At 43.4% G+C, this 22065-nt stretch overlaps 1 protein-coding gene across 11 annotated transcripts in view; it reads left to right on the top strand.

Annotated features, from left to right (window-relative positions):
* The window catches only part of LOC142589816 (uncharacterized), a 45233-nt gene extending 23611 nt beyond the window's left edge, over positions 1-21622 (top strand). For 2 of the 11 annotated variants that reach the window (XM_075701394.1, XM_075701396.1), the window contains exons 8-10: positions 1870-1967; positions 2724-2800; positions 6802-6934. In XM_075701394.1, coding sequence (XP_075557509.1) covers positions 1870-1967; positions 2724-2793 — 168 coding nt within the window. In that variant the 3' untranslated portion in view covers positions 2794-2800; positions 6802-6934. Of the gene's footprint in view, positions 1-1869; positions 1968-2723; positions 2801-6801; positions 6940-7144; positions 7237-7322; positions 7342-8655; positions 8712-9493; positions 9709-11118; positions 11175-12389; positions 12540-14049; positions 14191-16456; positions 16597-17514; positions 17639-21363 lie in introns of those variants that run through there. The other 9 variants (XR_012829968.1, XR_012829969.1, XR_012829974.1 and 6 more) reach the window with 9 other exon arrangements.
* The last annotated feature ends 443 nt before the right edge of the window (positions 21623-22065 follow it).

Here is a 22065-nt window from a genome sequence, read left to right as displayed (position 1 = left end):
TGCCGGGATTGATCCCGCGACCTCGTGCTTAGCAGCCCAACACCATAGCGACTAAGCAAGCAAGGCGGGTTAAAATCAATCCTTAAACAAATGCTTTTTGTAGGCGTAAAAATGTCTTACCAGTGTGTGCATCAGTGTATCGTATTTGTGGCCAGGTGCTAGTTTTCGTCCGAATGCCACTCGGCCATTCGCATTACATTCCGGTATAAGTCATATCATGAGAAGCCAACAAACACTGACACCAAGGACAACATAGGGGAAATTACTTGTGCTGAATAAATGAAAATAATAAATGAAATAAAGAAACAATCAATTAGTGGAAATTAAAGTGGATGAAAAAACAACTTGCCGCAGGCGGGAGCCGAACCCACAACCTTCGCATTTCGCGTGCGATGCTCTACCAATTGAGCTACCGCGGCGGCGTTTCCCAATCCACTTTCTTGGGTATTTATGTGTACTAGTAGAACCCTGGGAGTGTTAGCCAGCGCCACCACTCATAGACCTTGGCGGCAGACGTGCAACATTGTTTTTGCCGCAGGCGTCACGAGAACGTGATCTTTTTGGGTGAAGGCAACTGGTCAATAAACCCACATATGCTACCTGAAGGCGAGAAGAAAGGGGGTTCCTCGGTTCCTCGGGCCCCTCGGTTAACCCCCTTTCTTCTTTATTCCGGTATGAGTGCACGACGATATGCCAAGGTTGAACGTGTCGTGTGCTGCATAAAACACAGCAGTTTCCGCCTGCGATAGTGCAAGATTCGGTGGCATTGAAGCAGTATATGGAGAGTGCGGCTTTGGCCGGCTGTTCCGGCAGCAGGCCAGTCTCTTTCCGACTACACTATGGCTGCATGCATACCAGGTGTCAGCACTGCTGCTGCTTGACTGTCTCTAGAGATTCGGCAGGTGAACCCTTTCGCCCGCTCTGCTCCGTCGTGGCACTTTCACACATTGTTTTGGTATACAAAGCCTGCGGAAATGCTGCACCATTAGAATTCATGCACCATCGCACGAGTTGCTTCTTTATATCCACTAGTTTGTTTTATACTGTTCCCTCAAAAGAGATTCGACTATCTCGTCATCGCTATTAACTATGCGATACTGCGGCAACTAGCAAATTTTCTTCTTTTCCATGCATACTAAGTTTTGTTTGCCATTGTACTAATCAGTAAACCATTGTATAATGATGACCATAGTGTTTCTTGATGCTTTTACCTCCCCCCCTTATGTAATACCTGAGCTGAAAAGGGTCTTTAAGGGTCAATAGATCATGATGATGATGATTGCTGTGGACACAAATTTTATATGCAAGCCGATCACCTCATCATCCTCTGCCTTTGTGCAGATCATGTGAAGAAAGGTGTGGCCAGCGCGTTAGACAAGATTTCTGTTGCGGAAAGATTACCACTAGTGTGTCCCACAGCCTTTACAAAATCCCTTATGAACCACTTAAACTAGCCTAACCTCAATTCTAGCCATCGTTTTCGCGGTATGCTTGTAATCTAAAATGGCCCATGGAACGAAGATACTCTAACTCTTCTGTTGTTTTTTGTCTGATTCGCGGTACCATGTTCTTGTCTTACTTGTGCTACACCATTTTTCCATGTCAACATACGGACCATAATCGTCCGCTACCATAACAGAACCTCGCTTTCGCTTTTCACAGCAAATAATACAACAAAATTGAGATTAGGTATGAGCTTAACATGTCAATAATAGCCCTACAAATCGTCTGAAGTAAGTAGCACGAAGATCACGCAAGTGGAAGCAGTGCCTATCGGTCCATGCTGCATCAACAGTCATTGCGTTTTTGCTATGAAACTCTGCTGTTTACTGCGTATAGTCCACCTTATGAATGTTGACGTTTTTACAGCTACTATACCATCAGAAGTTGGCATACTCTCGGAGCAGTGGCAGTTATTCACCTGTATTGGCTGCGCGCTCATCACTAGTTCCCTGCTGTCACCATCGGTTAGTATCTGCTACAGCAAACGATTTGCACGTCGCGACACACCCTCTTTTAGAGGGTGTTCTAGACTCTTCGAGACAGTGTGTTTGCCTCAGGAACCACTTTCATCAACTAATGTAAGGTTAGCTAAGACGCATGAAGAGCTGTCGATAAATAAATGTAGCGGTATTGTGGAACTACAAACTATTGATGATGATAGCCGGCAAGCAAGAACGTTGTTTACCTTCATGTGGCCACTCCTATCCATCATGCAAGCATGCCTTTCCTCTCGCTTTCCAACGAAGCAATCGCCTACTTCTGAACAGCGAGCTGGGAAAGTGCGCATACCATAGTATGTCTTATATAAAACATGCATGTGTTGCTTCTGTAGTATGTTTATGGAGGGGGAACAAGCGAAGGAAAAATAGGGTCTAGTCAGCGGTCTGGCCGGATGTCTTCATCTTCTATTGGTTGATGCCGATCGAGTGCAGGGACGTGCATATAGGTTATGGTTTAATGGGAATTTTATTAAAAGCGCTGAAGTTTTATTAAGAGTTTCGACACGTCATGCTTACTGTCAAACGTGGGGCCGTATGCATACTCTGGTACAGCAGTACAAAGTGCCTTCGTGTCAGTTTTAGGTTTGCCTGATTATGTTTTTAAACCTATGGTTTCTATATATCTGTTAGGCGTCTTTTAGCGCAAAAACTATTTCTGAATGCTTTGCAAGTCACCTGAATCACCACTTTGACCTGACAAATCGTTTGTGTGTCTTGTAGGAAGCACTGGACGCGCAGGACGTTTTGGAGGACACCAACCAGGAGGGTCCGCACAGGCTCTTCACCATGAAACAGAGGTAAAAATAATCCTCAGATGCCGGCGTAGCTGAGATAAAGATGATCGAACTGTCAGGGGTGGTGGTAGCTGCGATGCCTCAGCGCGAACAATGTTTTATAACATTGTATAGAGAGGCTTGAAGAGCCACACAGGAACACCACTCCATCAACAAACAACGCTATGTTATGCCACAAATGGATCTTAATGGTTACAAGAAGCCACAGCAAGAAGTCTAACATCTATTGTCTTTGCCTTTGCACTACACTAGTATAATAGCAGATGGCATATAGTCCATTTTATTCAGACAACCTTACATAACTTGTGTCATGCCCTTGTCATATTTGCGGTACACTTGATCTGCAAAACTAAGATTACCTGATAAAGGTAGCGCTTTTTGTGGCTTAGTGTTTGCGATATAGTACCAGTATTCTAAGATGGCATGTAGACTAATTTGACCTGCCTGCAAAAGTTAACTCATTTCTTATTGTTTGCACTATACGACTTTACATTCTACTATCATTATGCGCAGTTTGTTACCGCGTAAGGAGTCTAGTGTCGTATAACTTGAGCATAATTTACGCTTAGATGCTATGTAAAACCTGTTAAAAAACAATTACCAGCTTTGCGGCTTTGCAAATAGTGGCTGACTGGTATATACACTAATTTTCATGGTACCCATATTTTTTTTTAGCGCAATGGACAGATTACATGTTGGAGAGTGTAATCGTGAAATGCTAAAGTGGAAAACGCAATGTAAAATCTTTTATCATAATTTTTCTACCTGCAGTGAGGGTGTTTTCATTTATTAGAAGCATGCTCAAGACGGTGATAGATGAGCGTGATAACAATCATACGCTGGCATTATTGAGAGGCAGATGATTTTTTTATCAAGTCGACGTTCCTGCGTTTCAAGTTTTCCAAATTGTTGAATTTCTGCCACAACAGCTTTGCGTTTTCGTAGTTTTTTGACCAACTACTTTGATATTTAATTTAACCAATCAAAAGGAAACTTTCGACTTAATTAAGTCGAAACGAAATGACGCCTTTACACGTGATCCAAAGTTCAACTGTGTTGCCGTAGCCACGCACGAGTCTTAAATAATATACCAACTGCAGTTTTAAGCAATAATTACTTCTGTACGAAGTACCAAAATTGCAGCGCCAGGTTTCGCCACCTAAATTGCAAACGGCAGGCTGGATTCTTATCACTATAAATCAGTCGTTTCATTTCCATCGTCTCAGAACACATTCTGGCCAGCTGTCACTCTTTTTAAGCTAGTATGCGAAGGTGGATTAGGAGCCACTTTATACCACTGTCCAAGTTGAAATGGCCTTGTGCCTTTGCCTTGTTGACACATGAATCGTATTCCACGACGGCGTATGGACTTTAAATGTACAATTATTCCGACATGAAAGTTGAAAACTTGGCCTGATTTAGGAAGTGTGCACACATCCAGATCGTGAGATCTGCAGTTCATTATCTCGGAAATATTTATTCCAGCATGAAGTTGACAGCATGGCATTTATTTGAAATTGCTTTCATGTAACGCTTACATCCGATTATGTAAACCGCTGTAACTAGTCTAGGTGGAAAAAAGGGACTAAATTTAATTGTCTAGTTAGCACCCAGTAGAACAGGACAACAGGCAAGCATGAAAAGCCCGACAGGTCTAGGACGGATACAGAAATGCTTGCTGTATCCACGCATCACACCACCTGCGAAGCATGGCTTAAAAGCGCAAAGACTATGTAATAGATTGCCAAAGTCGTCTTTCGAAGAGGTTCCTATCAATTTTTCATACCCGGCAATGAGGGTTTGTAGAGATGCGTTTGTCGCATAATTTGCGAGGACCTCACTTTGCCTTATTACAAGATTTTTTTTTCTGATGGAAGTACTGAACTCAATATTTTATGTAATGCTAAGAAAATGTAGAATGAATGTAAGGACATGCTTGTACCTTGTTGTACCTAACTAATCTAGGTGGAAAAAAGGGACTTAATTGTCTAGTTAGCACCCAGTAGAACAGAACAGGCAAGCATGAAAAATCCGACAGGTCTAGGATGGATACAGAAATGCTTGCTGTGTTCAATGTACGCTAACAAGGATATGACACCACCTGCGAATCATGGCTTAAAAAAAAAGCGCTGACAAATGATAGATCGCCAAACTCTCTCAATTTGTTGTTTTTGTTGAAGAGGTTTCTATCAATTTTTTTTACCCGGCAATGAGGATTTGCAGATGCGTCCGAAAGAAAAGCACGGCCTCTGTTAAATTCTTTTAATAGTTCACCATGAAGACTCCGAACTTAATAAGACAGCCGCGATTTCTCTTGAGATACCCTCAAATAAAAAATATACATAAAACCCGGAAACGTAGGACCCTACTTATAATCCATCCCACCATGAGAAGTGATGGCTGCTCTTTGTTTTATTTACTGTTTTGCCAGGATTCTGTCCTGCCCCTGGACACCATACTTCCGCGTAGTACACATTCTCTCGCCGCATATGTCCGAGAAGTAATTACCATGGCAGTTATTTGGCCCGTAAGTTCGCCTTCGCTCATCTCACTGCTTTCCAGGCTTCTCTGAAGTCGCGTTTCTATAGGCACCGCAGATGTGTCAACTTAACTGGTTCAGTAGGATTCAATAGGTCCGCGTTGTGCGAAGCTGAAAATTATTTTTGTATCTACTGAACTGAGGAAAGAGCCTGGGGACACCACACATAGACAAGAAGGTAGAGTTGACTTGGACGGAACTTTTCACAGGTAGTGTTGCTCAAATGTACGAGGCGATTCTTGGTATCCGGGTGCCGAAATCTGCGCCCTTCATCCTGGTCTTTTTTTAAAACAGTGGTCCTATATTTTCAGTAAGGCCAACGGTAGTCTTCATGCGGGAAGAAATCAACTGACGTTGCTCATCTGTGAGCACCAGGCACTGTCTTGGTTGACAGAAGTCTAAGGTGTCCTCGATTCTATTTACTAAGGTAATTGCAAATAGAATCAGGAACACCTTAGACTTCCGTCAACCAAAGGACCAGGCAGGATTTCGTAAAGGCTACTCAACAATAGACCATATTCACACTATGAATCGGGTGATAGAAAAATGTGCGGAATATAACCAACCTTTATATATAGCTTTCATTGATTACGAGAAAGCGTTTGATTCTGTCGAAACCTCAGCAGTCATGGAGCCACTACGGAACCAGGGTGTAGACGAGCCTTATGTAAAAATACTGAAAGATATGTATAGCGGCTCCACAGCCCCCGTAGTCCTCCATAAAGAAAGCAACAAAATCCCAATAAAGAAAAGCGTCAGGCAGGGAGATACGATCTCCCCAATACTATTCACAGCGTGTTTACAGGAGGTGCGTTTGGCAGGCATTCTCAAATCATGAACAGCAGGTTGCCATTATCCCTCAAGAGAAAAGTACATAACAGCTGTGTCTTACCAGTACTCTCGTATGGGGCAGAAACCTGGAGGCTTATGAAAAGGGTACTACATAAATTCGGGACAACGCAACGAGCTATGGAAAGAATGATGGGTATGACGTTGAGAGATAAGAAAAGAGCTGATTGGGGTCGGGAACAAACACGAGTTAGACATCTTAGTTGAAATCAAGAAAAAGAAATGGGCATGGGCAGGACACGTAATGAGGGAAGATAACCGATGGTCATTAAGGGTTACGGACTGGATTCCAAGGGAAGGGAAGCTTTGCGCTGGGTTGAGCTTATGTTAACAGGCCATTTACCCCTTTGGCATCACTGTGGCTACGAGAGCCACTTCTAGTTCTTCCTTGTCTTCAACGTCGCCTTGTAAATCCAAGATGACGTCATCTGATGCAGTATTCAGTTCTCCTATTTCTTGATTCTTAAGAATGTTCCTCTAGGTTTTCAGACGGGATAGGTTCGTTTTCGGTAGGCACAAACATGTTATTAAACATTTGTCTTTATGGCTTATTACCGGTCAATGATTTCGTATTCATTTGTATGCTTTATGCAACCTGAATATGTTGTCTTTCTAGGCACAAAGGCCATAGACTGCCTGATGTGTGGACTCGTTTTTTCTGGCATGGACTGGCACTCGATACATGAGGACCGGGAGCAAAGCATGGTCATGGATGTGGCACACACATTCGACCGGTATTTTGATAGGAATACCGGTACGCGTGTGCATTGTTCTACCAGGAATACGGCATTTCATAGTGCGTGGATTTCAAAAGTGCGCGAGTCGGTGCTGTTGAACGTATAGGGCGCTTTGTTCGAGTGGTTATGCTTTATCCAGCCGTTCAAAGTGCATGGCTATTAAACTGGTCAATTCGTATTCATTTATCTGCTTTATGTAACCTGAAGATATTGTCCTTCTAGGCACAAAGGCTATAGTCAACCGCCTGATGTGTGAACTCGTCTTGGAACAAGGAGATCGAGAGAAGGCGCTGGACGACCTGGTGAGTAGGAAGGTGCGAATTTCATTCGTCACCGATGCTGCAGCGCGAAGGCTGGACGCCGATAGCGGGACACACACATTCGATTAATCTTTTCATAGGAATACCGAAGTGCACATGCGTACATTCTTGTGCGAAGAGTATGGCATTTCATAGTGTGCAGATTTCAAAAGTGCATGACTCAGCGCCTGTGTTCAGCGTACGGGACCGAAAGCATGACTGCCCACATGGTCGGTGCACGGATTTGGCCTGCAAAATCGCAAATGCAACGGGGCTGACGACTCTGATAGAGCGGTGGGACAGGGCACAAGTGGTGGGCCATGCCCTGACCTCACCGGTCTCGATCCTGGTGAACTGGCCTTCGTCTTTTCCGTCCAACCGGTGAACTTTGCTCGCATCCCGGGTCATGCCTATGATCTCACATCCCTGTTCGTGTGGGCAATTGCTGGAGAACCGGCCCACTTTCGGTTTTCGCTGGACTTGCGGCTGCTGCTGCGGCTGCTGAGCTAAAGACACGTGGGCACTGCTTAATTATAGTCGCCTGGCAGATGCCACATTTATGTTTATTTTGTTTCTGTGCTTTCGTCTGGCTGACCTGCACCCACACGTTCCCGGACAATCACGCAGGAAGAACCGGTGGAGCTTGCTTGACGTCAATCACCTGCTTCTTTCCTAAAAGAGATGTCCTGCCTCTCTCCATTGTTTTTCGTTGAATTTTAGACCACAACTGCAATTTTACCCAATTCTTGACCATGCTTCTGGAAGCACAAAAACTACGAATACGTCCAGTGGTTCACCGATCACTATGAAATTCCCCCACCGAGCTGCTTGTTTCGAAATACTGTATTTACTCGCCTAATGATCCCACTCGCATAATGATTGTACCCATGAATTTGCTTCAGTTTTTTTTTTTACAAATAAGTGCGATCATTATGCAAGTAAATACGGTACGTCGGATGGTTCCCCGATTGCCATGAATATTCCCCCATCAAGCTGCCTGTTTTGATCGGCAGTAACACACAAACAAAGAAGGAAGAAAGGATTCTTTGGGAGGCAGGCCGGACCTTGTACTGAATTTTGCTGGGCTTGATCTTCACCATTCTGACGGCATGTTGCACTGGCTTAGCTACCTGGTCGCAGAAATGTTATGAAACTTGGTCAGACCTGGGAATGTATTCTGTAAAAGTCCACCTGTAAATAAATATGTAAAGAATAAATATGTGAAGAATAAATATGTAAAGAAATATGGCCCACATTGGCGCCGTTTCATGGTTCAAACCAGCACTACTTTCCCGAGAAATGTGTGTTGTCGAATGACGTCTAATGTACGCGAATCATGGTATCTGCGAAAACATTGTGCTATGCTGTGATATGTCGAAATTCTTATTGCCTGTACTCTCCATGCCATCTAACATACTTCTCTTGTCTTTGCAGGAAGTCACTGTGCGGCTTTGGATGTCTGACGGTATTTTATTCCGGGGACTTCGGTGGTAAAGTAGCAACAAGTTTGCTTACGCAGTTTTTGTTTGTGAATATAAGCTTCATCTCGCAGTATGTTCCGTCGAAAAAGCGCTGATGTGAACATCTTTTTCGGGTTGGTGTTGCTCAGAATGCAAGCAGCAAAAGCAGCGTGCATCGATTCACTTTCCTTGCGTCGTACTGGAGATACCATATTGCGTGATAATCTTAAATCGGTAAAAAGACTTGTTTCAGAAGCACCAGTACTACAATAACGTCAGTCTTGGCAGGCAAGAAGAAATGCAAGCTGAAAAGCTTGGTCAGACCTTTCAGTGTTAGCTGTGCATAACATCATGAGAGGGACATGTGTGCGTGGCTTCACATTTCCGGATAGTTTCGGCGCACAAAAATGGCATGTTCATTTCTAAATACCTTAAAATGTTGACCTCAGCATAACATTCTAGGTGTTACTCTTGGATGTCGAGCTTTCATTGAATTTTTCTTACGCGTTTGTGCACCAATAATTGATCTTCCTGCTAAATAAATTAAAATTGATTTACTCATGAGCAATGTGGGCAATCTCATAATGACATTCGTGCTCAGCCTCCATTGAATTAGCCGGGCAGTTATATGGAAAAAAGAAATACAATGTTTATAATAACCTGCAGTGCTCATTGTTTTGATGTTCCTTGAACAGACATGCTTTAAGCTTAACCGAGGCAACTAGCACCAGATTTCTCAGTACTGCTGATGCTGTGAAACTCTGCTAACTCTGCTGCATTCTTTCTTATAAGCATTGTAAATTACTTTACAGCTTGGTGCTACACTTGGGTGGATGACAATGTTCTCCTTTTGTTCGCTGAATTCTGTGCGCAGACAGCGTTTCTCGGTAACACCGACGTTGCCGTCCTTGTACGGATTGTATACGTCGGTGGAAGCGGGCCAGTCAGTCGCGTGCTGCGAATGTGTGCAGTCATTTGCACGTCAGCGAGTATTGCAGCCGTCGCTACATCACTGGAGACACCAACGGTTAGTACAAAGCACACTGAGCACGATACTCTTATGATTTGGAGAAAATAATGATAGTTGATTTGAAGGCCAAGCGGGGTAGCGAATATCCCACAAGAAACATGCAGCACTTGCGAACATACTTGGCGCACATGAACAATATCCTTGCGCATAGCTATGGGTGTGACTGTCTGATTATTGGCAGGATTACAGCAATATGTGACAAGCCTTGCACATTCACGTTGTATACCGCAAAGTACTGTGTCACTTACCGTGAGCAACCGTAAGAGCCAGCCTAACTGTGAGTGCGTAGCAATGTGGCAGTGTGAATACAGCTTAAAGTACCCACTTTTTACCCCGATTTGCCCATGTTAGTGACTTTCCGACTGGATCGCAAGAAATACTTGGCAATATCCGTAATCGCTTAGCCTGTCCTCACCCACAGGGCACATAATGACATGCATTTTGTCTTTGTTATCAGCTGTTCCATTTCACTGTGCTATAGGACTACAGAGGTGCTGCCGAGTCGTAGGTGTGGTTTTATTTTAAGTTAGCAGATGGCGCCACTTCATTAGCAGTATTGATACGCCGACAGCACGGATTGCTATACATGTCTAATTCACTGCGGCCATAATTTCTTGCTCCTCTCTATTGCGAAGCGTGATGAGGTGGCTAGCTAATGCCAATTAAGCACAGAGCCGACACTGCGTCACGGATGACCATATATAAGCACGTTCCTCTTTACTATCGACTAGAAAGGGCTGCAAGGAACTGCAAGAAAACGCGTGTAATGAAGCGAAGCCCCGTTCTAGCATTCGTGTAAACACAGCTCAGGGTTAGAATGCCAGAGCCTTAGCTATAACGATGCAGCAACCTTGGACCATGCATTGACATGATGGCAAGCAGACGCTGAAATGACGATGTGGTGTGCTCTAACCATCGTGAGGGGCATTCGGCTTTTCTATTAGCTAATGAGTCCTGCCAATTACAGAGTGTAGGAGTAACTAGTAAGATATCGTCCAAAGTAAGAGTAAAAATGTTAGCCAGAAGATGTGTTGGGGGATAACCGGTGGTGTAAATGAAGTAACAGAAGCGGAGTCTGGGGCAGCTAGGAAATGCATAGAAATGTATGCATAGGAACCTAGGAAAGCATGAATAAGTGTTGTGTTGGCTTCGCTACCTTGTAACTTGTCAGTGACGTTTTTCGATTAAAGCCAAGATTTACTGAGGGAAATACCACCCCCGTTGACAATGTTTGATTCAAACCACTACCACTTCAGCAAGAATGGCTGCGTTGTCGAAAGACATCTAATGCCTGCGAACCACGGTATCTGCGAAAACATTCAATGATAGGTGCTATGCTGTGATATGCCAGAATTCTTATTGCCTGTACTCTCCATGCCATCTAACATACTTTTCTTGTCTTCGCAGGAAGTCACTGTGCAGCTTTGGATGTCCGGCGGTATTTTATTCTGGGGACTTCGGCGGTAATGTAGCAACAAGTTTAGTTTTTTTTTGCGAATATAAGCTTCACGTCACAAAATGTGGTTTAGTCAGAAATTCTGCTTTCCACACTGTTGCTACAACATAGGTGACGAGCTCGCAGTGTGTTCCCTCGAAAAAGCGCAGATGTGAACATCTTTTTCGGGTTGGTGTTGCTCAGTATGCAAGCAGCAAAAGCAGCGTGCATTGATTCGCTTTCCTTGCGTCGTACTGGAGCTACCTTATTGCGTGATAATCTTAAATCGGTAAAAAGGCTTGTTTCAGAAGCACCAGTACTACATAACGTCAGTCTTGGGCAAGAAGAAATGCAAGCTGAAAAGCTTGGTCAGACCTTTCAGTATTAGCTGTGCATAATTTGAAAATACCTTAATATATTGACCTCGGCATAAACATTCTTGGTGTTGCTCTAGGATGTCGAGGTTTCATTGAACTTTACTTATGCAATAAATGAAAATTGATTCAATCCTTGGGCAATGTGGGCATAATCCCATTCGTGCTCCGCCTCCATTGAATTAGCCGGGCAGTTAAACAGAATAAAGGCGCTCGGCACTGGTGGTACTTCTCATTTCGTATGTAAAGGAAACAGCTCTAAACTGGAGAGAACTTTTTTATATCTGTTAGCTGCAGATTTTTGTTGTTTTTAAGAGTGAGACCCCCATCGATAATTTACTTCAAGCAAAAACAGCATGCAATTCCATGCTTCTCAACTTTGCACTGAGTCAGCTGCAGTCTCAGTTATCTTTTTGTGGCTTTTGAACAATACCAAGCAGCGCTCTCTGACATCCAAACCTTCTTTTGGCCGCACCTCTCTTGCATTTTCTGGTCCATTCAGTGTACGCGTCTCAATTATTTGGAAAGTTTTAATGGCACATTCGGATTGCTTATGCAGTAAGGTTTCCTCACGCTTTTCAATTACAAGCAGTCCTTGTGTTTTTCTGTGTTTTTGGTGATATGACAAAATCGCCAGTAAGTACAATGTTTATAAAAATAACCCGCAGTGCTCATTGTTTCGATGTTCCTTGAACAGACATGCTTTAAGCTTAACCGAGGCAACTAGCACCCGATTTCTCAGTACTGCTCATACTGTGAAACTATTGCATTCTTTCTTATAAGCATTGAAAATTGAATACTTTACAGTTTGGTGCTACACTTGCGTGGATGACAATGTTTCCCTTTTTTTCGCTGAATTCTGTGTGCAGACAGCGTTTCTCGGTAACACCAACGTTGCTGTCCTTCTATGGATTGTATACGTTGGTGGAGGCGGTCCAGTCAGTCGCATGCTGCGCAGGTGCGCAGTCATTTGCTCGTCAGCGAGGGTTGCAGCCTTCACATCATTGGTGACAGCAACGGTTGGTATACAGTACAGTAAGCATGATACTCGAAGGTACAAGGAGCACACAGGCAGAAGATGGGTTGGTGGTATGAGCGGTGGGGTATTAAGAATGTGTGAATAGAAGGGCAGTGAGCTGGTTGGTGCGGAGAAGCTGGGAAATTAGAAAGTGAGGTCAGGTGGCCCAAGCCAAGATTAACTGAGATGGCTGAGAGATACATTGGTTCTGCATTAGGCATAACTATATACACTGTTGATGTTGACAATAATGGTAATATTGACTTCTTCAAGCTGATCGTTTTGAGACGTTGCACCAGTAATCGTTCAAACGAGAGATTCCTTAAAGGGACACTAAAGATAAAAATGATTTCTGCATCGGTAAATTACCTTTCTACAAAACCAAGCACACCACTCTTACCACGATAAGACGCGTGGTAAACCAGAAAAAGCTTTAGAATGAAATTCAGGTATCTTCTAGGGCCTACCTCAATATATAGCAGCACAGTTTGACTATATTGTGTTCTAAAGGAACCAAATATTAAACAGCAAGTTCCGGGAACCTTTACTCAGCCAACACGGCCCCAGTGCAAAAAAAAAAAAAAAACTTTGGAATCCCTGACGTCACACTGACGCACCGGTGTTGGGATTTCGGCTCGAAATTCAAATACTGAAACTTCAACCTTTTTCTCATCTAGGATTGTCATGCCCTTACAGACCGGTAACTCTACGTGTCCCAATCTACATACGCAATGCATTCCAATCGGTCGGATGCCTTTAAACCCGTTTGCCGATGTCCTCCACGAAGAGCCCTTTGCATTACGGTGTCAGGTGCACTTTTTTTTAGTGACAGTGACAATTGTTTAGTTGAACATCACATCCACACTCTGAAATGAGCTAGGGCACCTGTTTATTGACAAAATGCAATGGAAGATTTGATAAAATATCATAATTACGTTCCTATGAAAGTATACTGGAAGCATGACCACTGAATGCAGTGCAGTTACTCATGGATGTACAAAATAGTGTTTATCAACATAATGTTCATGTTCAGTAGGTTTTTGGGGACTGGAAGTGCTTGAGCCTCGTTTCATGAATTTCCAGAGCAACAAGATAGCTGCTGCCTCATGGCTTTAAGTACCAAGAATGGCTGAAAAGGATTCCCAAAATTTATATTATAATATACAGTTGCTTCTTCTACACCTTCCAGAAGAATTTTGCTCCTTGTGTGTTGTGTTGAGAGAGGGGGAACAAGCAAAGTGAAAATATTGATTTAATCAAAGTGGAGGGACGTGCACATAGGTCATGGTTTAACTGCATTGTATTAAATGCGCTGAAGTTCTAAAAGCTTCGAAACGTGATGCTTACTGTCAAATACAGGGCCGTATGCATAGTCTGGCACAGCGGTACATTTTGATCTTGCAAGCTGACTGCTGTCTGGTGTACTCAGGGTTTTAAGTGCTTTCGTGTCAGCTGTAGGTTCGCTTGATTGTTATTTATGGAAACCTATGGTTTTTATGCATCCGTTACAGGTACCGTCTGCAAAAAGTCAAGCAGGCAAATTTTCAGAAAGTTCATTGCCACCAGCAATTTTAAGGCTTCTTGTGAACCTGTCAAGGAGCTTGCTGAGCCTTCAACCACGGCTTTGCCTGTCATCGGACGACTATTGGCAGGTTGGCCTCCTGCATGTTACTCGCTGTTCGCATTCGCTACCGAAAATTAGTGCGTCAGATATTAAAGAAATATAAGAGTATGCGTCACGTAATTCAACATTGCATGGAATGTATTACTCAGAAAAGTTGCGTGTTGCGCAGTCATGTGAAGAAGGGCATGGCCAGTGCAAAAGGGGGTGCGCTGTACCTGAAACACCCTGTTTCTCACAAACTTCATTTATTAAGCGTGTTGCGCTGCCTCGGTTTAATGCTGTAACAGCCTTCAAGACCTTCCGTAATTTCGTAATTACCTATGGGCCAAATATCTGAACTCGCATACTGCACATATCGCAAGAAGACAACCAGCGCCAAATTTGTTTGTGCAACCACTTCACCAGTGAAAGCAGGCATACTCCCAGAGCAGTGGCAAGTTATTCACCTGCATTGGTTGTGCACTCATTGTCATCTGTTTCCCTGTCGTCACCATCGGTTAGTGTCTGCTACAGCGAACGTCTTATTTTGCACGATGCGACACCCCTCTTTTAGAGGGCGTTCTAGCCTCGTCGAGACCCTCTTTATGTCGAGGGTGTTTTTAATGCAAGGAATTAAACCTTAAGAAACCCTTTTCTTGTAGGAACATGACATAAGGTCCAATAATTCAAAGATCACTGAGTGCTTCTCGCGCTTACCGGCAAATGCGGCCTATGCAACTGTAATGTTTATTTATTTATTTATTTCAAAGTACCTTACAGGCCCCAAGGGGAGCATTGAGTAAGGGGGGGCGTCATTGAACAAATGACAAGAGAAAACAGATATATGAGCGCTAAAAAATGTGAGAGTTAAAAATGTTTGTAATGATCACATGCTTCCAAAACAGTGTTAAAAAAACGCTAAATCAGTACAAAGAGTTATCGGGAAAGGAATGACAAGTACATTTCACCCTAACATAAAAGGCGATGTAACACTTGCGCAAAATAACGTACATAGCGCGAGTACATAAAGCAAACAAAATTGAAACCACAATAACAAGAAAAAGAAAGTCACGTGTTATATGACATGACATATGTACAGATGAAGATATTTGTTATGATGAAGACTGTAGGTTCAGTAGTTGTCTAAATTTATCATTGCTCATTTGAGTGACACTGCTATTAGGAAGCGAATTCCATAACCGAATCGCTCGTGGTAAAGCCGAGAAGTTAAATGCGTTAGTGTTGCCATAAATGCGAGTGAGACTTAAATCATTATAAAGTCGTCGTGATGTGCAAGACGCCGGGAACCGGGAAACACTGGCGGCAAAGGTTCTGCACGAAGGCGACCTTGCTGGTGGAAATGCGGCCTTCGCATGGGCCGCGATGCGGCTAAGGCGATGTTGCAAGGAACCGGGCATGCTGCGTTTATAGCCTTTAAAAAATCTGGGAGGCCATGGCCCCTCTATAAATGGTAGAAATGCTAGAAAAGGTGTCTGTGGTTTCTTTGTGTTTTCGTATAACAGAATTGTTTTCTCGTATATTCAAACTACATTCCAACGCTATGTTATCTGTACGTTGTGTACAATACCATACTGTATAATCCTAGAATAATACAATAAATAAATATACAATACAATAAATCCTACTTTACGATTTTTCTACGTATCTTACGATAGACGCCGACGCAGGATTTTCTGCGACATGGGGGCCCTTAACGCTCTTGCGTTAAAATGCTGATCGGACTATTCAGTTGAATTCATCTTTCTTATTTGTACCACACAAGTTTTCAACAACACGCCATAGGAACAGATTTTATGAACTACTGTAGAGTTAGCTAAGGAACCCAGGAAGGCCAACATATGAAGAACTGTTGATGAACAAACATAGCTATAGCATGGGTCGACAAACTATTGGTCCTGATAGCCAGAAAAAGAGAAAGATATTTCGTACCCACCCATATCGAACAAACATGGCGATATCATGGGTCGACAAACTATTGATCCTGATAGCCAGCAAACGAGCAAGATATTTCGTACACACCCATATAGATTATGCAAGCATGCCTTTCCTCTCGTTTTTGTACAAAGAAATCACTTGCTGCAGAACAGTGCGCTCTGAATGCGCGCATACATACTATGTCTTGTACACTACGCGCATGTTGTGTTTCGAAATAAAGGAGTTTTTAAGTGGCGCTTCTTCTGTCCTGTATCCTTTTTTTTGTCCACGTCTTATAATGCAAAAACCATTTTGGAATGCTTAAGAAAGTGTCTTGAATTACCGCTTTGACCTCACAAACTTCTTTGTGTGTATTGTAGAAAACACTGGCCAAGCGGGATGCTGCGGCGAAGCAGTCACACTAGTCGCGTCAAGACTGGAAATGCACCCATGAGCTCATCGACATTTTAGAGGACATCAACCAGGAAGGTCTGCACAGGCTCTTCACCATGAAATAGAGGTAAAAATAATTCTCTGAGATGCGAGCGTGGTTGAAAAGAAAATGACCGAACTGTCAGGGGTGGGGGAAGCAGAAATGCTGCACCTCGAACAAAATATTTTTTGTTGTTGAAACATGCGAAGGAGCACACAGGAACAGCAGTCCATGAACAAATACGGTGATGTCATGCCACAAATGAAACGGCTACAAGAAGCCACAGCAAGAAGCCTAACATCTATTGTCTTTCTGTTTTTACTACACTATATACATCGGATGGCCCAGAAACAATTTTATACCGCGAGCCTTAACATAGCTCGTATTGTGTCCTTTTCAACATGACCTAATTATGAAAGTGCTCTTTGTGGCTTAATGGTTGCGATATGCTCGTATTCTAAGATTGCAAATAGACTAACTCGATCTTCAATGGTTACAACTCATCGAGTATTGGTTGCACTGCACCACATTCCGTTGTACTATCATTCCACTAAAAGAGTCTGTTGCCAGACGTTCAGCGCACAAACGAACATAGCCTTTACTGGTGTGTTCTGCCACTGCATCTGCTCATCACCCTCATGAACAGCCGCGAGGGAAGCACATAGGTGGCGTAAATCGCACAGCCAATGCCTGCGTTACTGCCCTGTCGCCTGTTAAGCGGTAGCACACCCTACTACGTACTATGTTCGTTTGCAGCACCTCCAAATAGTCACACCACTAAATCAGGCACGTCACATGGTATTTTATTTTGCGGGCATGTGCAGTAAGCAACATGCATTTGGCCGCGTCGTCCTAGAGGGTATCGTCACATTTTAAACTCTAGCTGAAGTTACCTGAAACACCCGGTAATCAAGGACTGTTGCATGCATCACTGTTTTTGCGTGGTGAATGACAAAATTAATTTAAAATCTAAGACAAAACAATTGCACTTGGGTTTCATTTCAGGCTCATACTGACATTCTTGAGGAGTGTGCGCTGTTCTGAATTTGATGCAGAGATGGTATCTTCCCTGCATCCAGATATGATGGTTTTCGCTCAGCTGTGTGCGGTCTGCATTCAGTTTACAAAGGTAAGCTAACATAAGACTTATTGGCACGCAAAGAATGAAAACGATATTTGACACCAACCACCACAAGAACGTAGCTTCTTTTACAGAGTACCTTCCGAAATTCAGCCATTGTGTTTTTTGAAAAACGAATGCGTTTTGCATCAATAGAAGTGATAGATTTACGTCACTCTTCCTTCTTTTTGAATATTAGCCTTCTTCATGCTTCAATAAGTTTCCCAAATGCCACATTCACTTTTATATGCTCGATTTTATTCAATTTGAATAATTCACTCTGGCTAGCAAAAGAAAAGTAAATGTGCTCCTATCTAGACCGTGAGAAATGGTCAGAGAACTATCTATTGCCTCCACACACACTCAAACAAAAGAAGTTGTCAGCATTTTGAGAACACTGAAGAAATTTGCCGAACGAAGAGAGGACCGTAAAATAGCGTGCAAGGTTCTGGTTCTACGCAATCTTTAAGAATTCTCACAGGCTCAGTGGAGTGTAGTTCTTGAACATCGGTACCAGTGCTCTGGTGCTGTTGTGTTGTACTAGTGCTGTTGTGTTTACGCACTGTTCCTACATCACAACTCTGCATACTGCGGCATCTAGTGTCGCGACATATGTTTTGATTTCTGGCTGCCGGTGACAGGAGCTTGACAAAGGCAAAGATAACTCCAGGAAACCAGACTGGGGAGATCGATGCCCATGGTTGTGGAACGTTTCAGACATCTGTTTCGGAGGTTTCAGAGTTGTGGTGCCTCGGAAAGGCTGGCCTATGTTTCGATAGGTGGTCCTCATCAAAGGCCTTTGTCGAAGATAGGCCCACCTATCGAAAGGTAGGTCAACCTTTCTGAGGCACCCTATCCCCATTTGTAACCTTTATACCACAGAAAGTATAAGAGTCAGAACTCAAGTCAAATAGGGTAACAAACATTTACTCTTGCATAACACTTATACCAGCTCTGACATTTCAGCGAGCGCTATGTGGTACTTTGCAGGCTGGTAAAAATAATGAGTCACTATTCAACGAAAAAACTGCTAATAACCAGGTAAAGAATGCTTAATAAAGTGCACGGCTACACGACAGAATTTCCAGCATGGGTGGCTTTTATTTCCAGAGATAGAAGCACGTATTGTGGCTAAACACAGCATTTAATCCAAGTGACTTTGCTCGTCTTTCTGACATCGTGTTCTAATTCGAGAACATCAAGGAAAATGTGAGAAACGGTCAAGTAATTTTGTTATTCCTAACATAAGCCCAAAAAGCAGAGAACATCGAAGGCTTATACTGTTTCTTATATTGGGAATGTTTAAGTAGCGCCTGTTAATTTAGCAACTGTATAATAGAAGAGCCGCTTCTGAATTCGCACCTCATGTAACCGTAATGTTTGCCGGAAAATGCTGGCCGCCAACGCTATGCATCGCAAACGCTAGGCTCTCTGGAAATGCGGCCTCATGCGTGAGGTGCAATGTGGCGGAGGAGAGTGCCATCTGGAGGTATTGCATGAAACCGGGCGTGTACCGCTCCTGGGCCCCCGAGAACGCGCCGACGCACGCAAACGGTGGATGCCGTGGCCGGTCTGAGTGGTAGAAACGCTGAAAAAGGGGTTTCTTTTGAGTTTTCGCGTATCAGAATTGTTTTCTCGAATAGTCAAATTGCAATCCAATGCAGATGGTGAAGTAGCAGAGTCTTTCTTAGTGAGTCTCAGTCGCTTGCCACGTGTCGCATGATGTCATGGCGACATGGAAGGTTGCTATCGGTGCTCCGTTCTGTTTCCGATTTTTAGTATATAATACGTAAAAGGCAAATTAGTTTTTTTTCAGGGAGTGCGTTCTTAAACCGCGCAGACGGCATATTTACGTGTCCACAATTTACAAACGTGAAGACTCAGTGTGCCTGCGGAATTGGTGGAATGGTCATTTGCGCCATTGGTCTCCAAGTATTTTAACGACAGCGGTTAACACAATCGGCGAACTTCAAAAATCTCGTATGCCGGTCAAGCGCGTCCTTTTAATGCTCCACCTCGTATTCCTCGAGGAACTACTTCCGTCACAAACTGTTCCAATTGTGACATGTGCCGTATTAAGATGAGGGTCTTAGCTGAGCCATAGATCGAGTGCACATCTTGGAATCTATGGCAAGCATACCCTTTGTGAAGAGGCCGATTAATTAAATGCTATAAGCTTTCCTGTTTTCATTCTTACCTCTCTGGCATAAACTGACAGGCACACATAATTTCGTACACCCGCGCTACGCAACATCACAATATCGTCTCGTTATTTCTTCTAGAGCGGAGCGAATATAAACTTTTTCGAAACACTACTCGAATACAAATGGAAAGTTATCAAATATCGAATAGTAAAATGCAGGCACATATAATTTTTGTGGGAATACTTGGTGTATTCAGGCACTGCACCTTCAGACTGGTACAAGAAAGACAGCTGATTATCAAGGTTAATGCTTCAGTTTGCATCAAACTGTCATTCACAAACCTGCAACAATAGCCGCTTAACGCCTTTAGTGCCTGCCTGCGAAACAAGCCTTCCAAGAATGAGTGGCTGTTGTGGCTTTCCAAAAACTTTAAAGAAATGGTTGCAGAAAAAAAATTAAAAGCGGTGGGGGAAAGCAATGTGCTGAATGACATGTACGTCCTAGCGACGCGTAAAAAAGCCCGTTGCAAGGAAAACATGACGAAAAACTTTACTGTTGCCTTATTACTGACAATTTCTGGCATCATATTTAAACAATCGAATAGTTGTCTAACCCGAATTTATCGAACTCTTAAGGTATTTAAAATGTCCCACCCGCTTCTTGCCCAGTCTCCCCGTTGTGAAGCGTGCCATAGAGTTGAAATCGTCACTCATCATCAATACACGGCAATCACAGACGGGAAGTTGACACGGCAGTACAGTGAGATTGTAGCCTGCTGGTTAAGCAATTAGGCATAGAAAAGTTAGAATGGTTGGCTTTACTGAAGGAAATTGGCTATAGGTGACATTGTTTGCAGTGATATTTAGGTACATTTTTTTTTACTAATTTCGTATCGAACTAGGCCAGCAGGTTGCACCTTGGTTGGTTGGATAAGGGTAGCAAAGTGGCAGCACTGTTCAATAATTGTGCCATCTATTCGGTAAGACAGCAGCGGCATCTCACCAGCAGTCACGTGTTTGCAAAGAAAGCCGCGTTTATGATTTCTCGCGCTATAACAAACCAGCGGTAACTCGCATAGGAGAAATAAACTTCGCCAGTTCTGCGTGTATGGCGCCTGCAGTGCGGGGAGATTCGATAATATTTGCATGCTTATTCTCTTTTCCACGTAACTGCCACTAATGGGAACATTCATACTGAAATTTTGCAATTAGTGGAACTTGAGACAAGATTAAAGTGTTCGATTAAGGTGTTTCACGTAACAGGAATTGTTCATTATGAAGTAAATGTTTAAGAGTATGGCAGTGGCAAGAATGTCCACCTAAAGTAGAGCAGACGCTGAGGGACATTCGTTCTGCACAAGTACAATTAGTGAGAGGAGTCTTTGTACGAAGCATGCTATAAGATCGACAGGGTACTGCAGAAGCAAAAATGGGCATTTGTGTAAAGATCTCATTCAGTGGGCAACTTTAGGAAGATGTGCTACCCTACAGCCAGTGTACTCAAGGTAGAACTGTAGGCGCTAGTTCCAGTCCAATCTTAAAAAAAAAGAAAAAACTTTGTGACAATATGCCTCCGCTCTTTTATTAACAGGCAACCGAGACACAGCGTCTTCGGCGTACAGTTAGGCAAGCACATGGACGGATTAAAGGATTGCCGCAAGAACTGTGATATTCTTCATCGTGGGTGAATTCCCCATTGAGCTGATGATACAGGGAAGCAGTGACCCCGGTGACGCATCAGGATTGCAATCGACGCCGCTGAGCTCATAAATATTTTGCAGGCCAACCCAGAAGGGGACGCCCGTAAAATCTGTAAATTGAAATAAAAGTATCGCCATCACCTTCTCCTTCGCCGGCGTTCGCTCTCTTTTCTGTTGACCTTGGCTCCCCCTAGACAGTGCTGAACTAGCAGACGCTCTCCGTTGACTCCGTAAGCTGCGAGAACACAGCGCACGAAGCTATCAGCAGTCGGCACTCTTGTCGGCATCGCAGATTGCTTTCAAGGTGCGGCGGTGCCGCCACCAGAGTAATCTTGGTCACAGTTCATAACTGGTCGACTCTGAAGAAAAAAGCGCTGGAGAGTGAAACGGCTTATAATGATCGGAACGCCATCAGCGCACCTGTTTGCCTGCGTACAGTCACCGCTTTGTAACGTATACGGCGACACTCTAAAGGTGCTGTTTGCATACGTTCAGGCCATGCACCACTGTATTCCGCGCACCTAGCTATAGGGTTGTCCTTTATATTGCTTGCAAAAAACTAGTAAAGCTTGATGTTACACGGACCGCTTTAT

Source organism: Dermacentor variabilis, chromosome 8 (assembly GCF_050947875.1).
Source record: "Dermacentor variabilis isolate Ectoservices chromosome 8, ASM5094787v1, whole genome shotgun sequence".
In the NCBI taxonomy this organism is placed as follows: domain Eukaryota; kingdom Metazoa; phylum Arthropoda; class Arachnida; order Ixodida; family Ixodidae; genus Dermacentor; species Dermacentor variabilis.
This window is presented reverse-complemented; position numbering and strand designations above follow the sequence as displayed.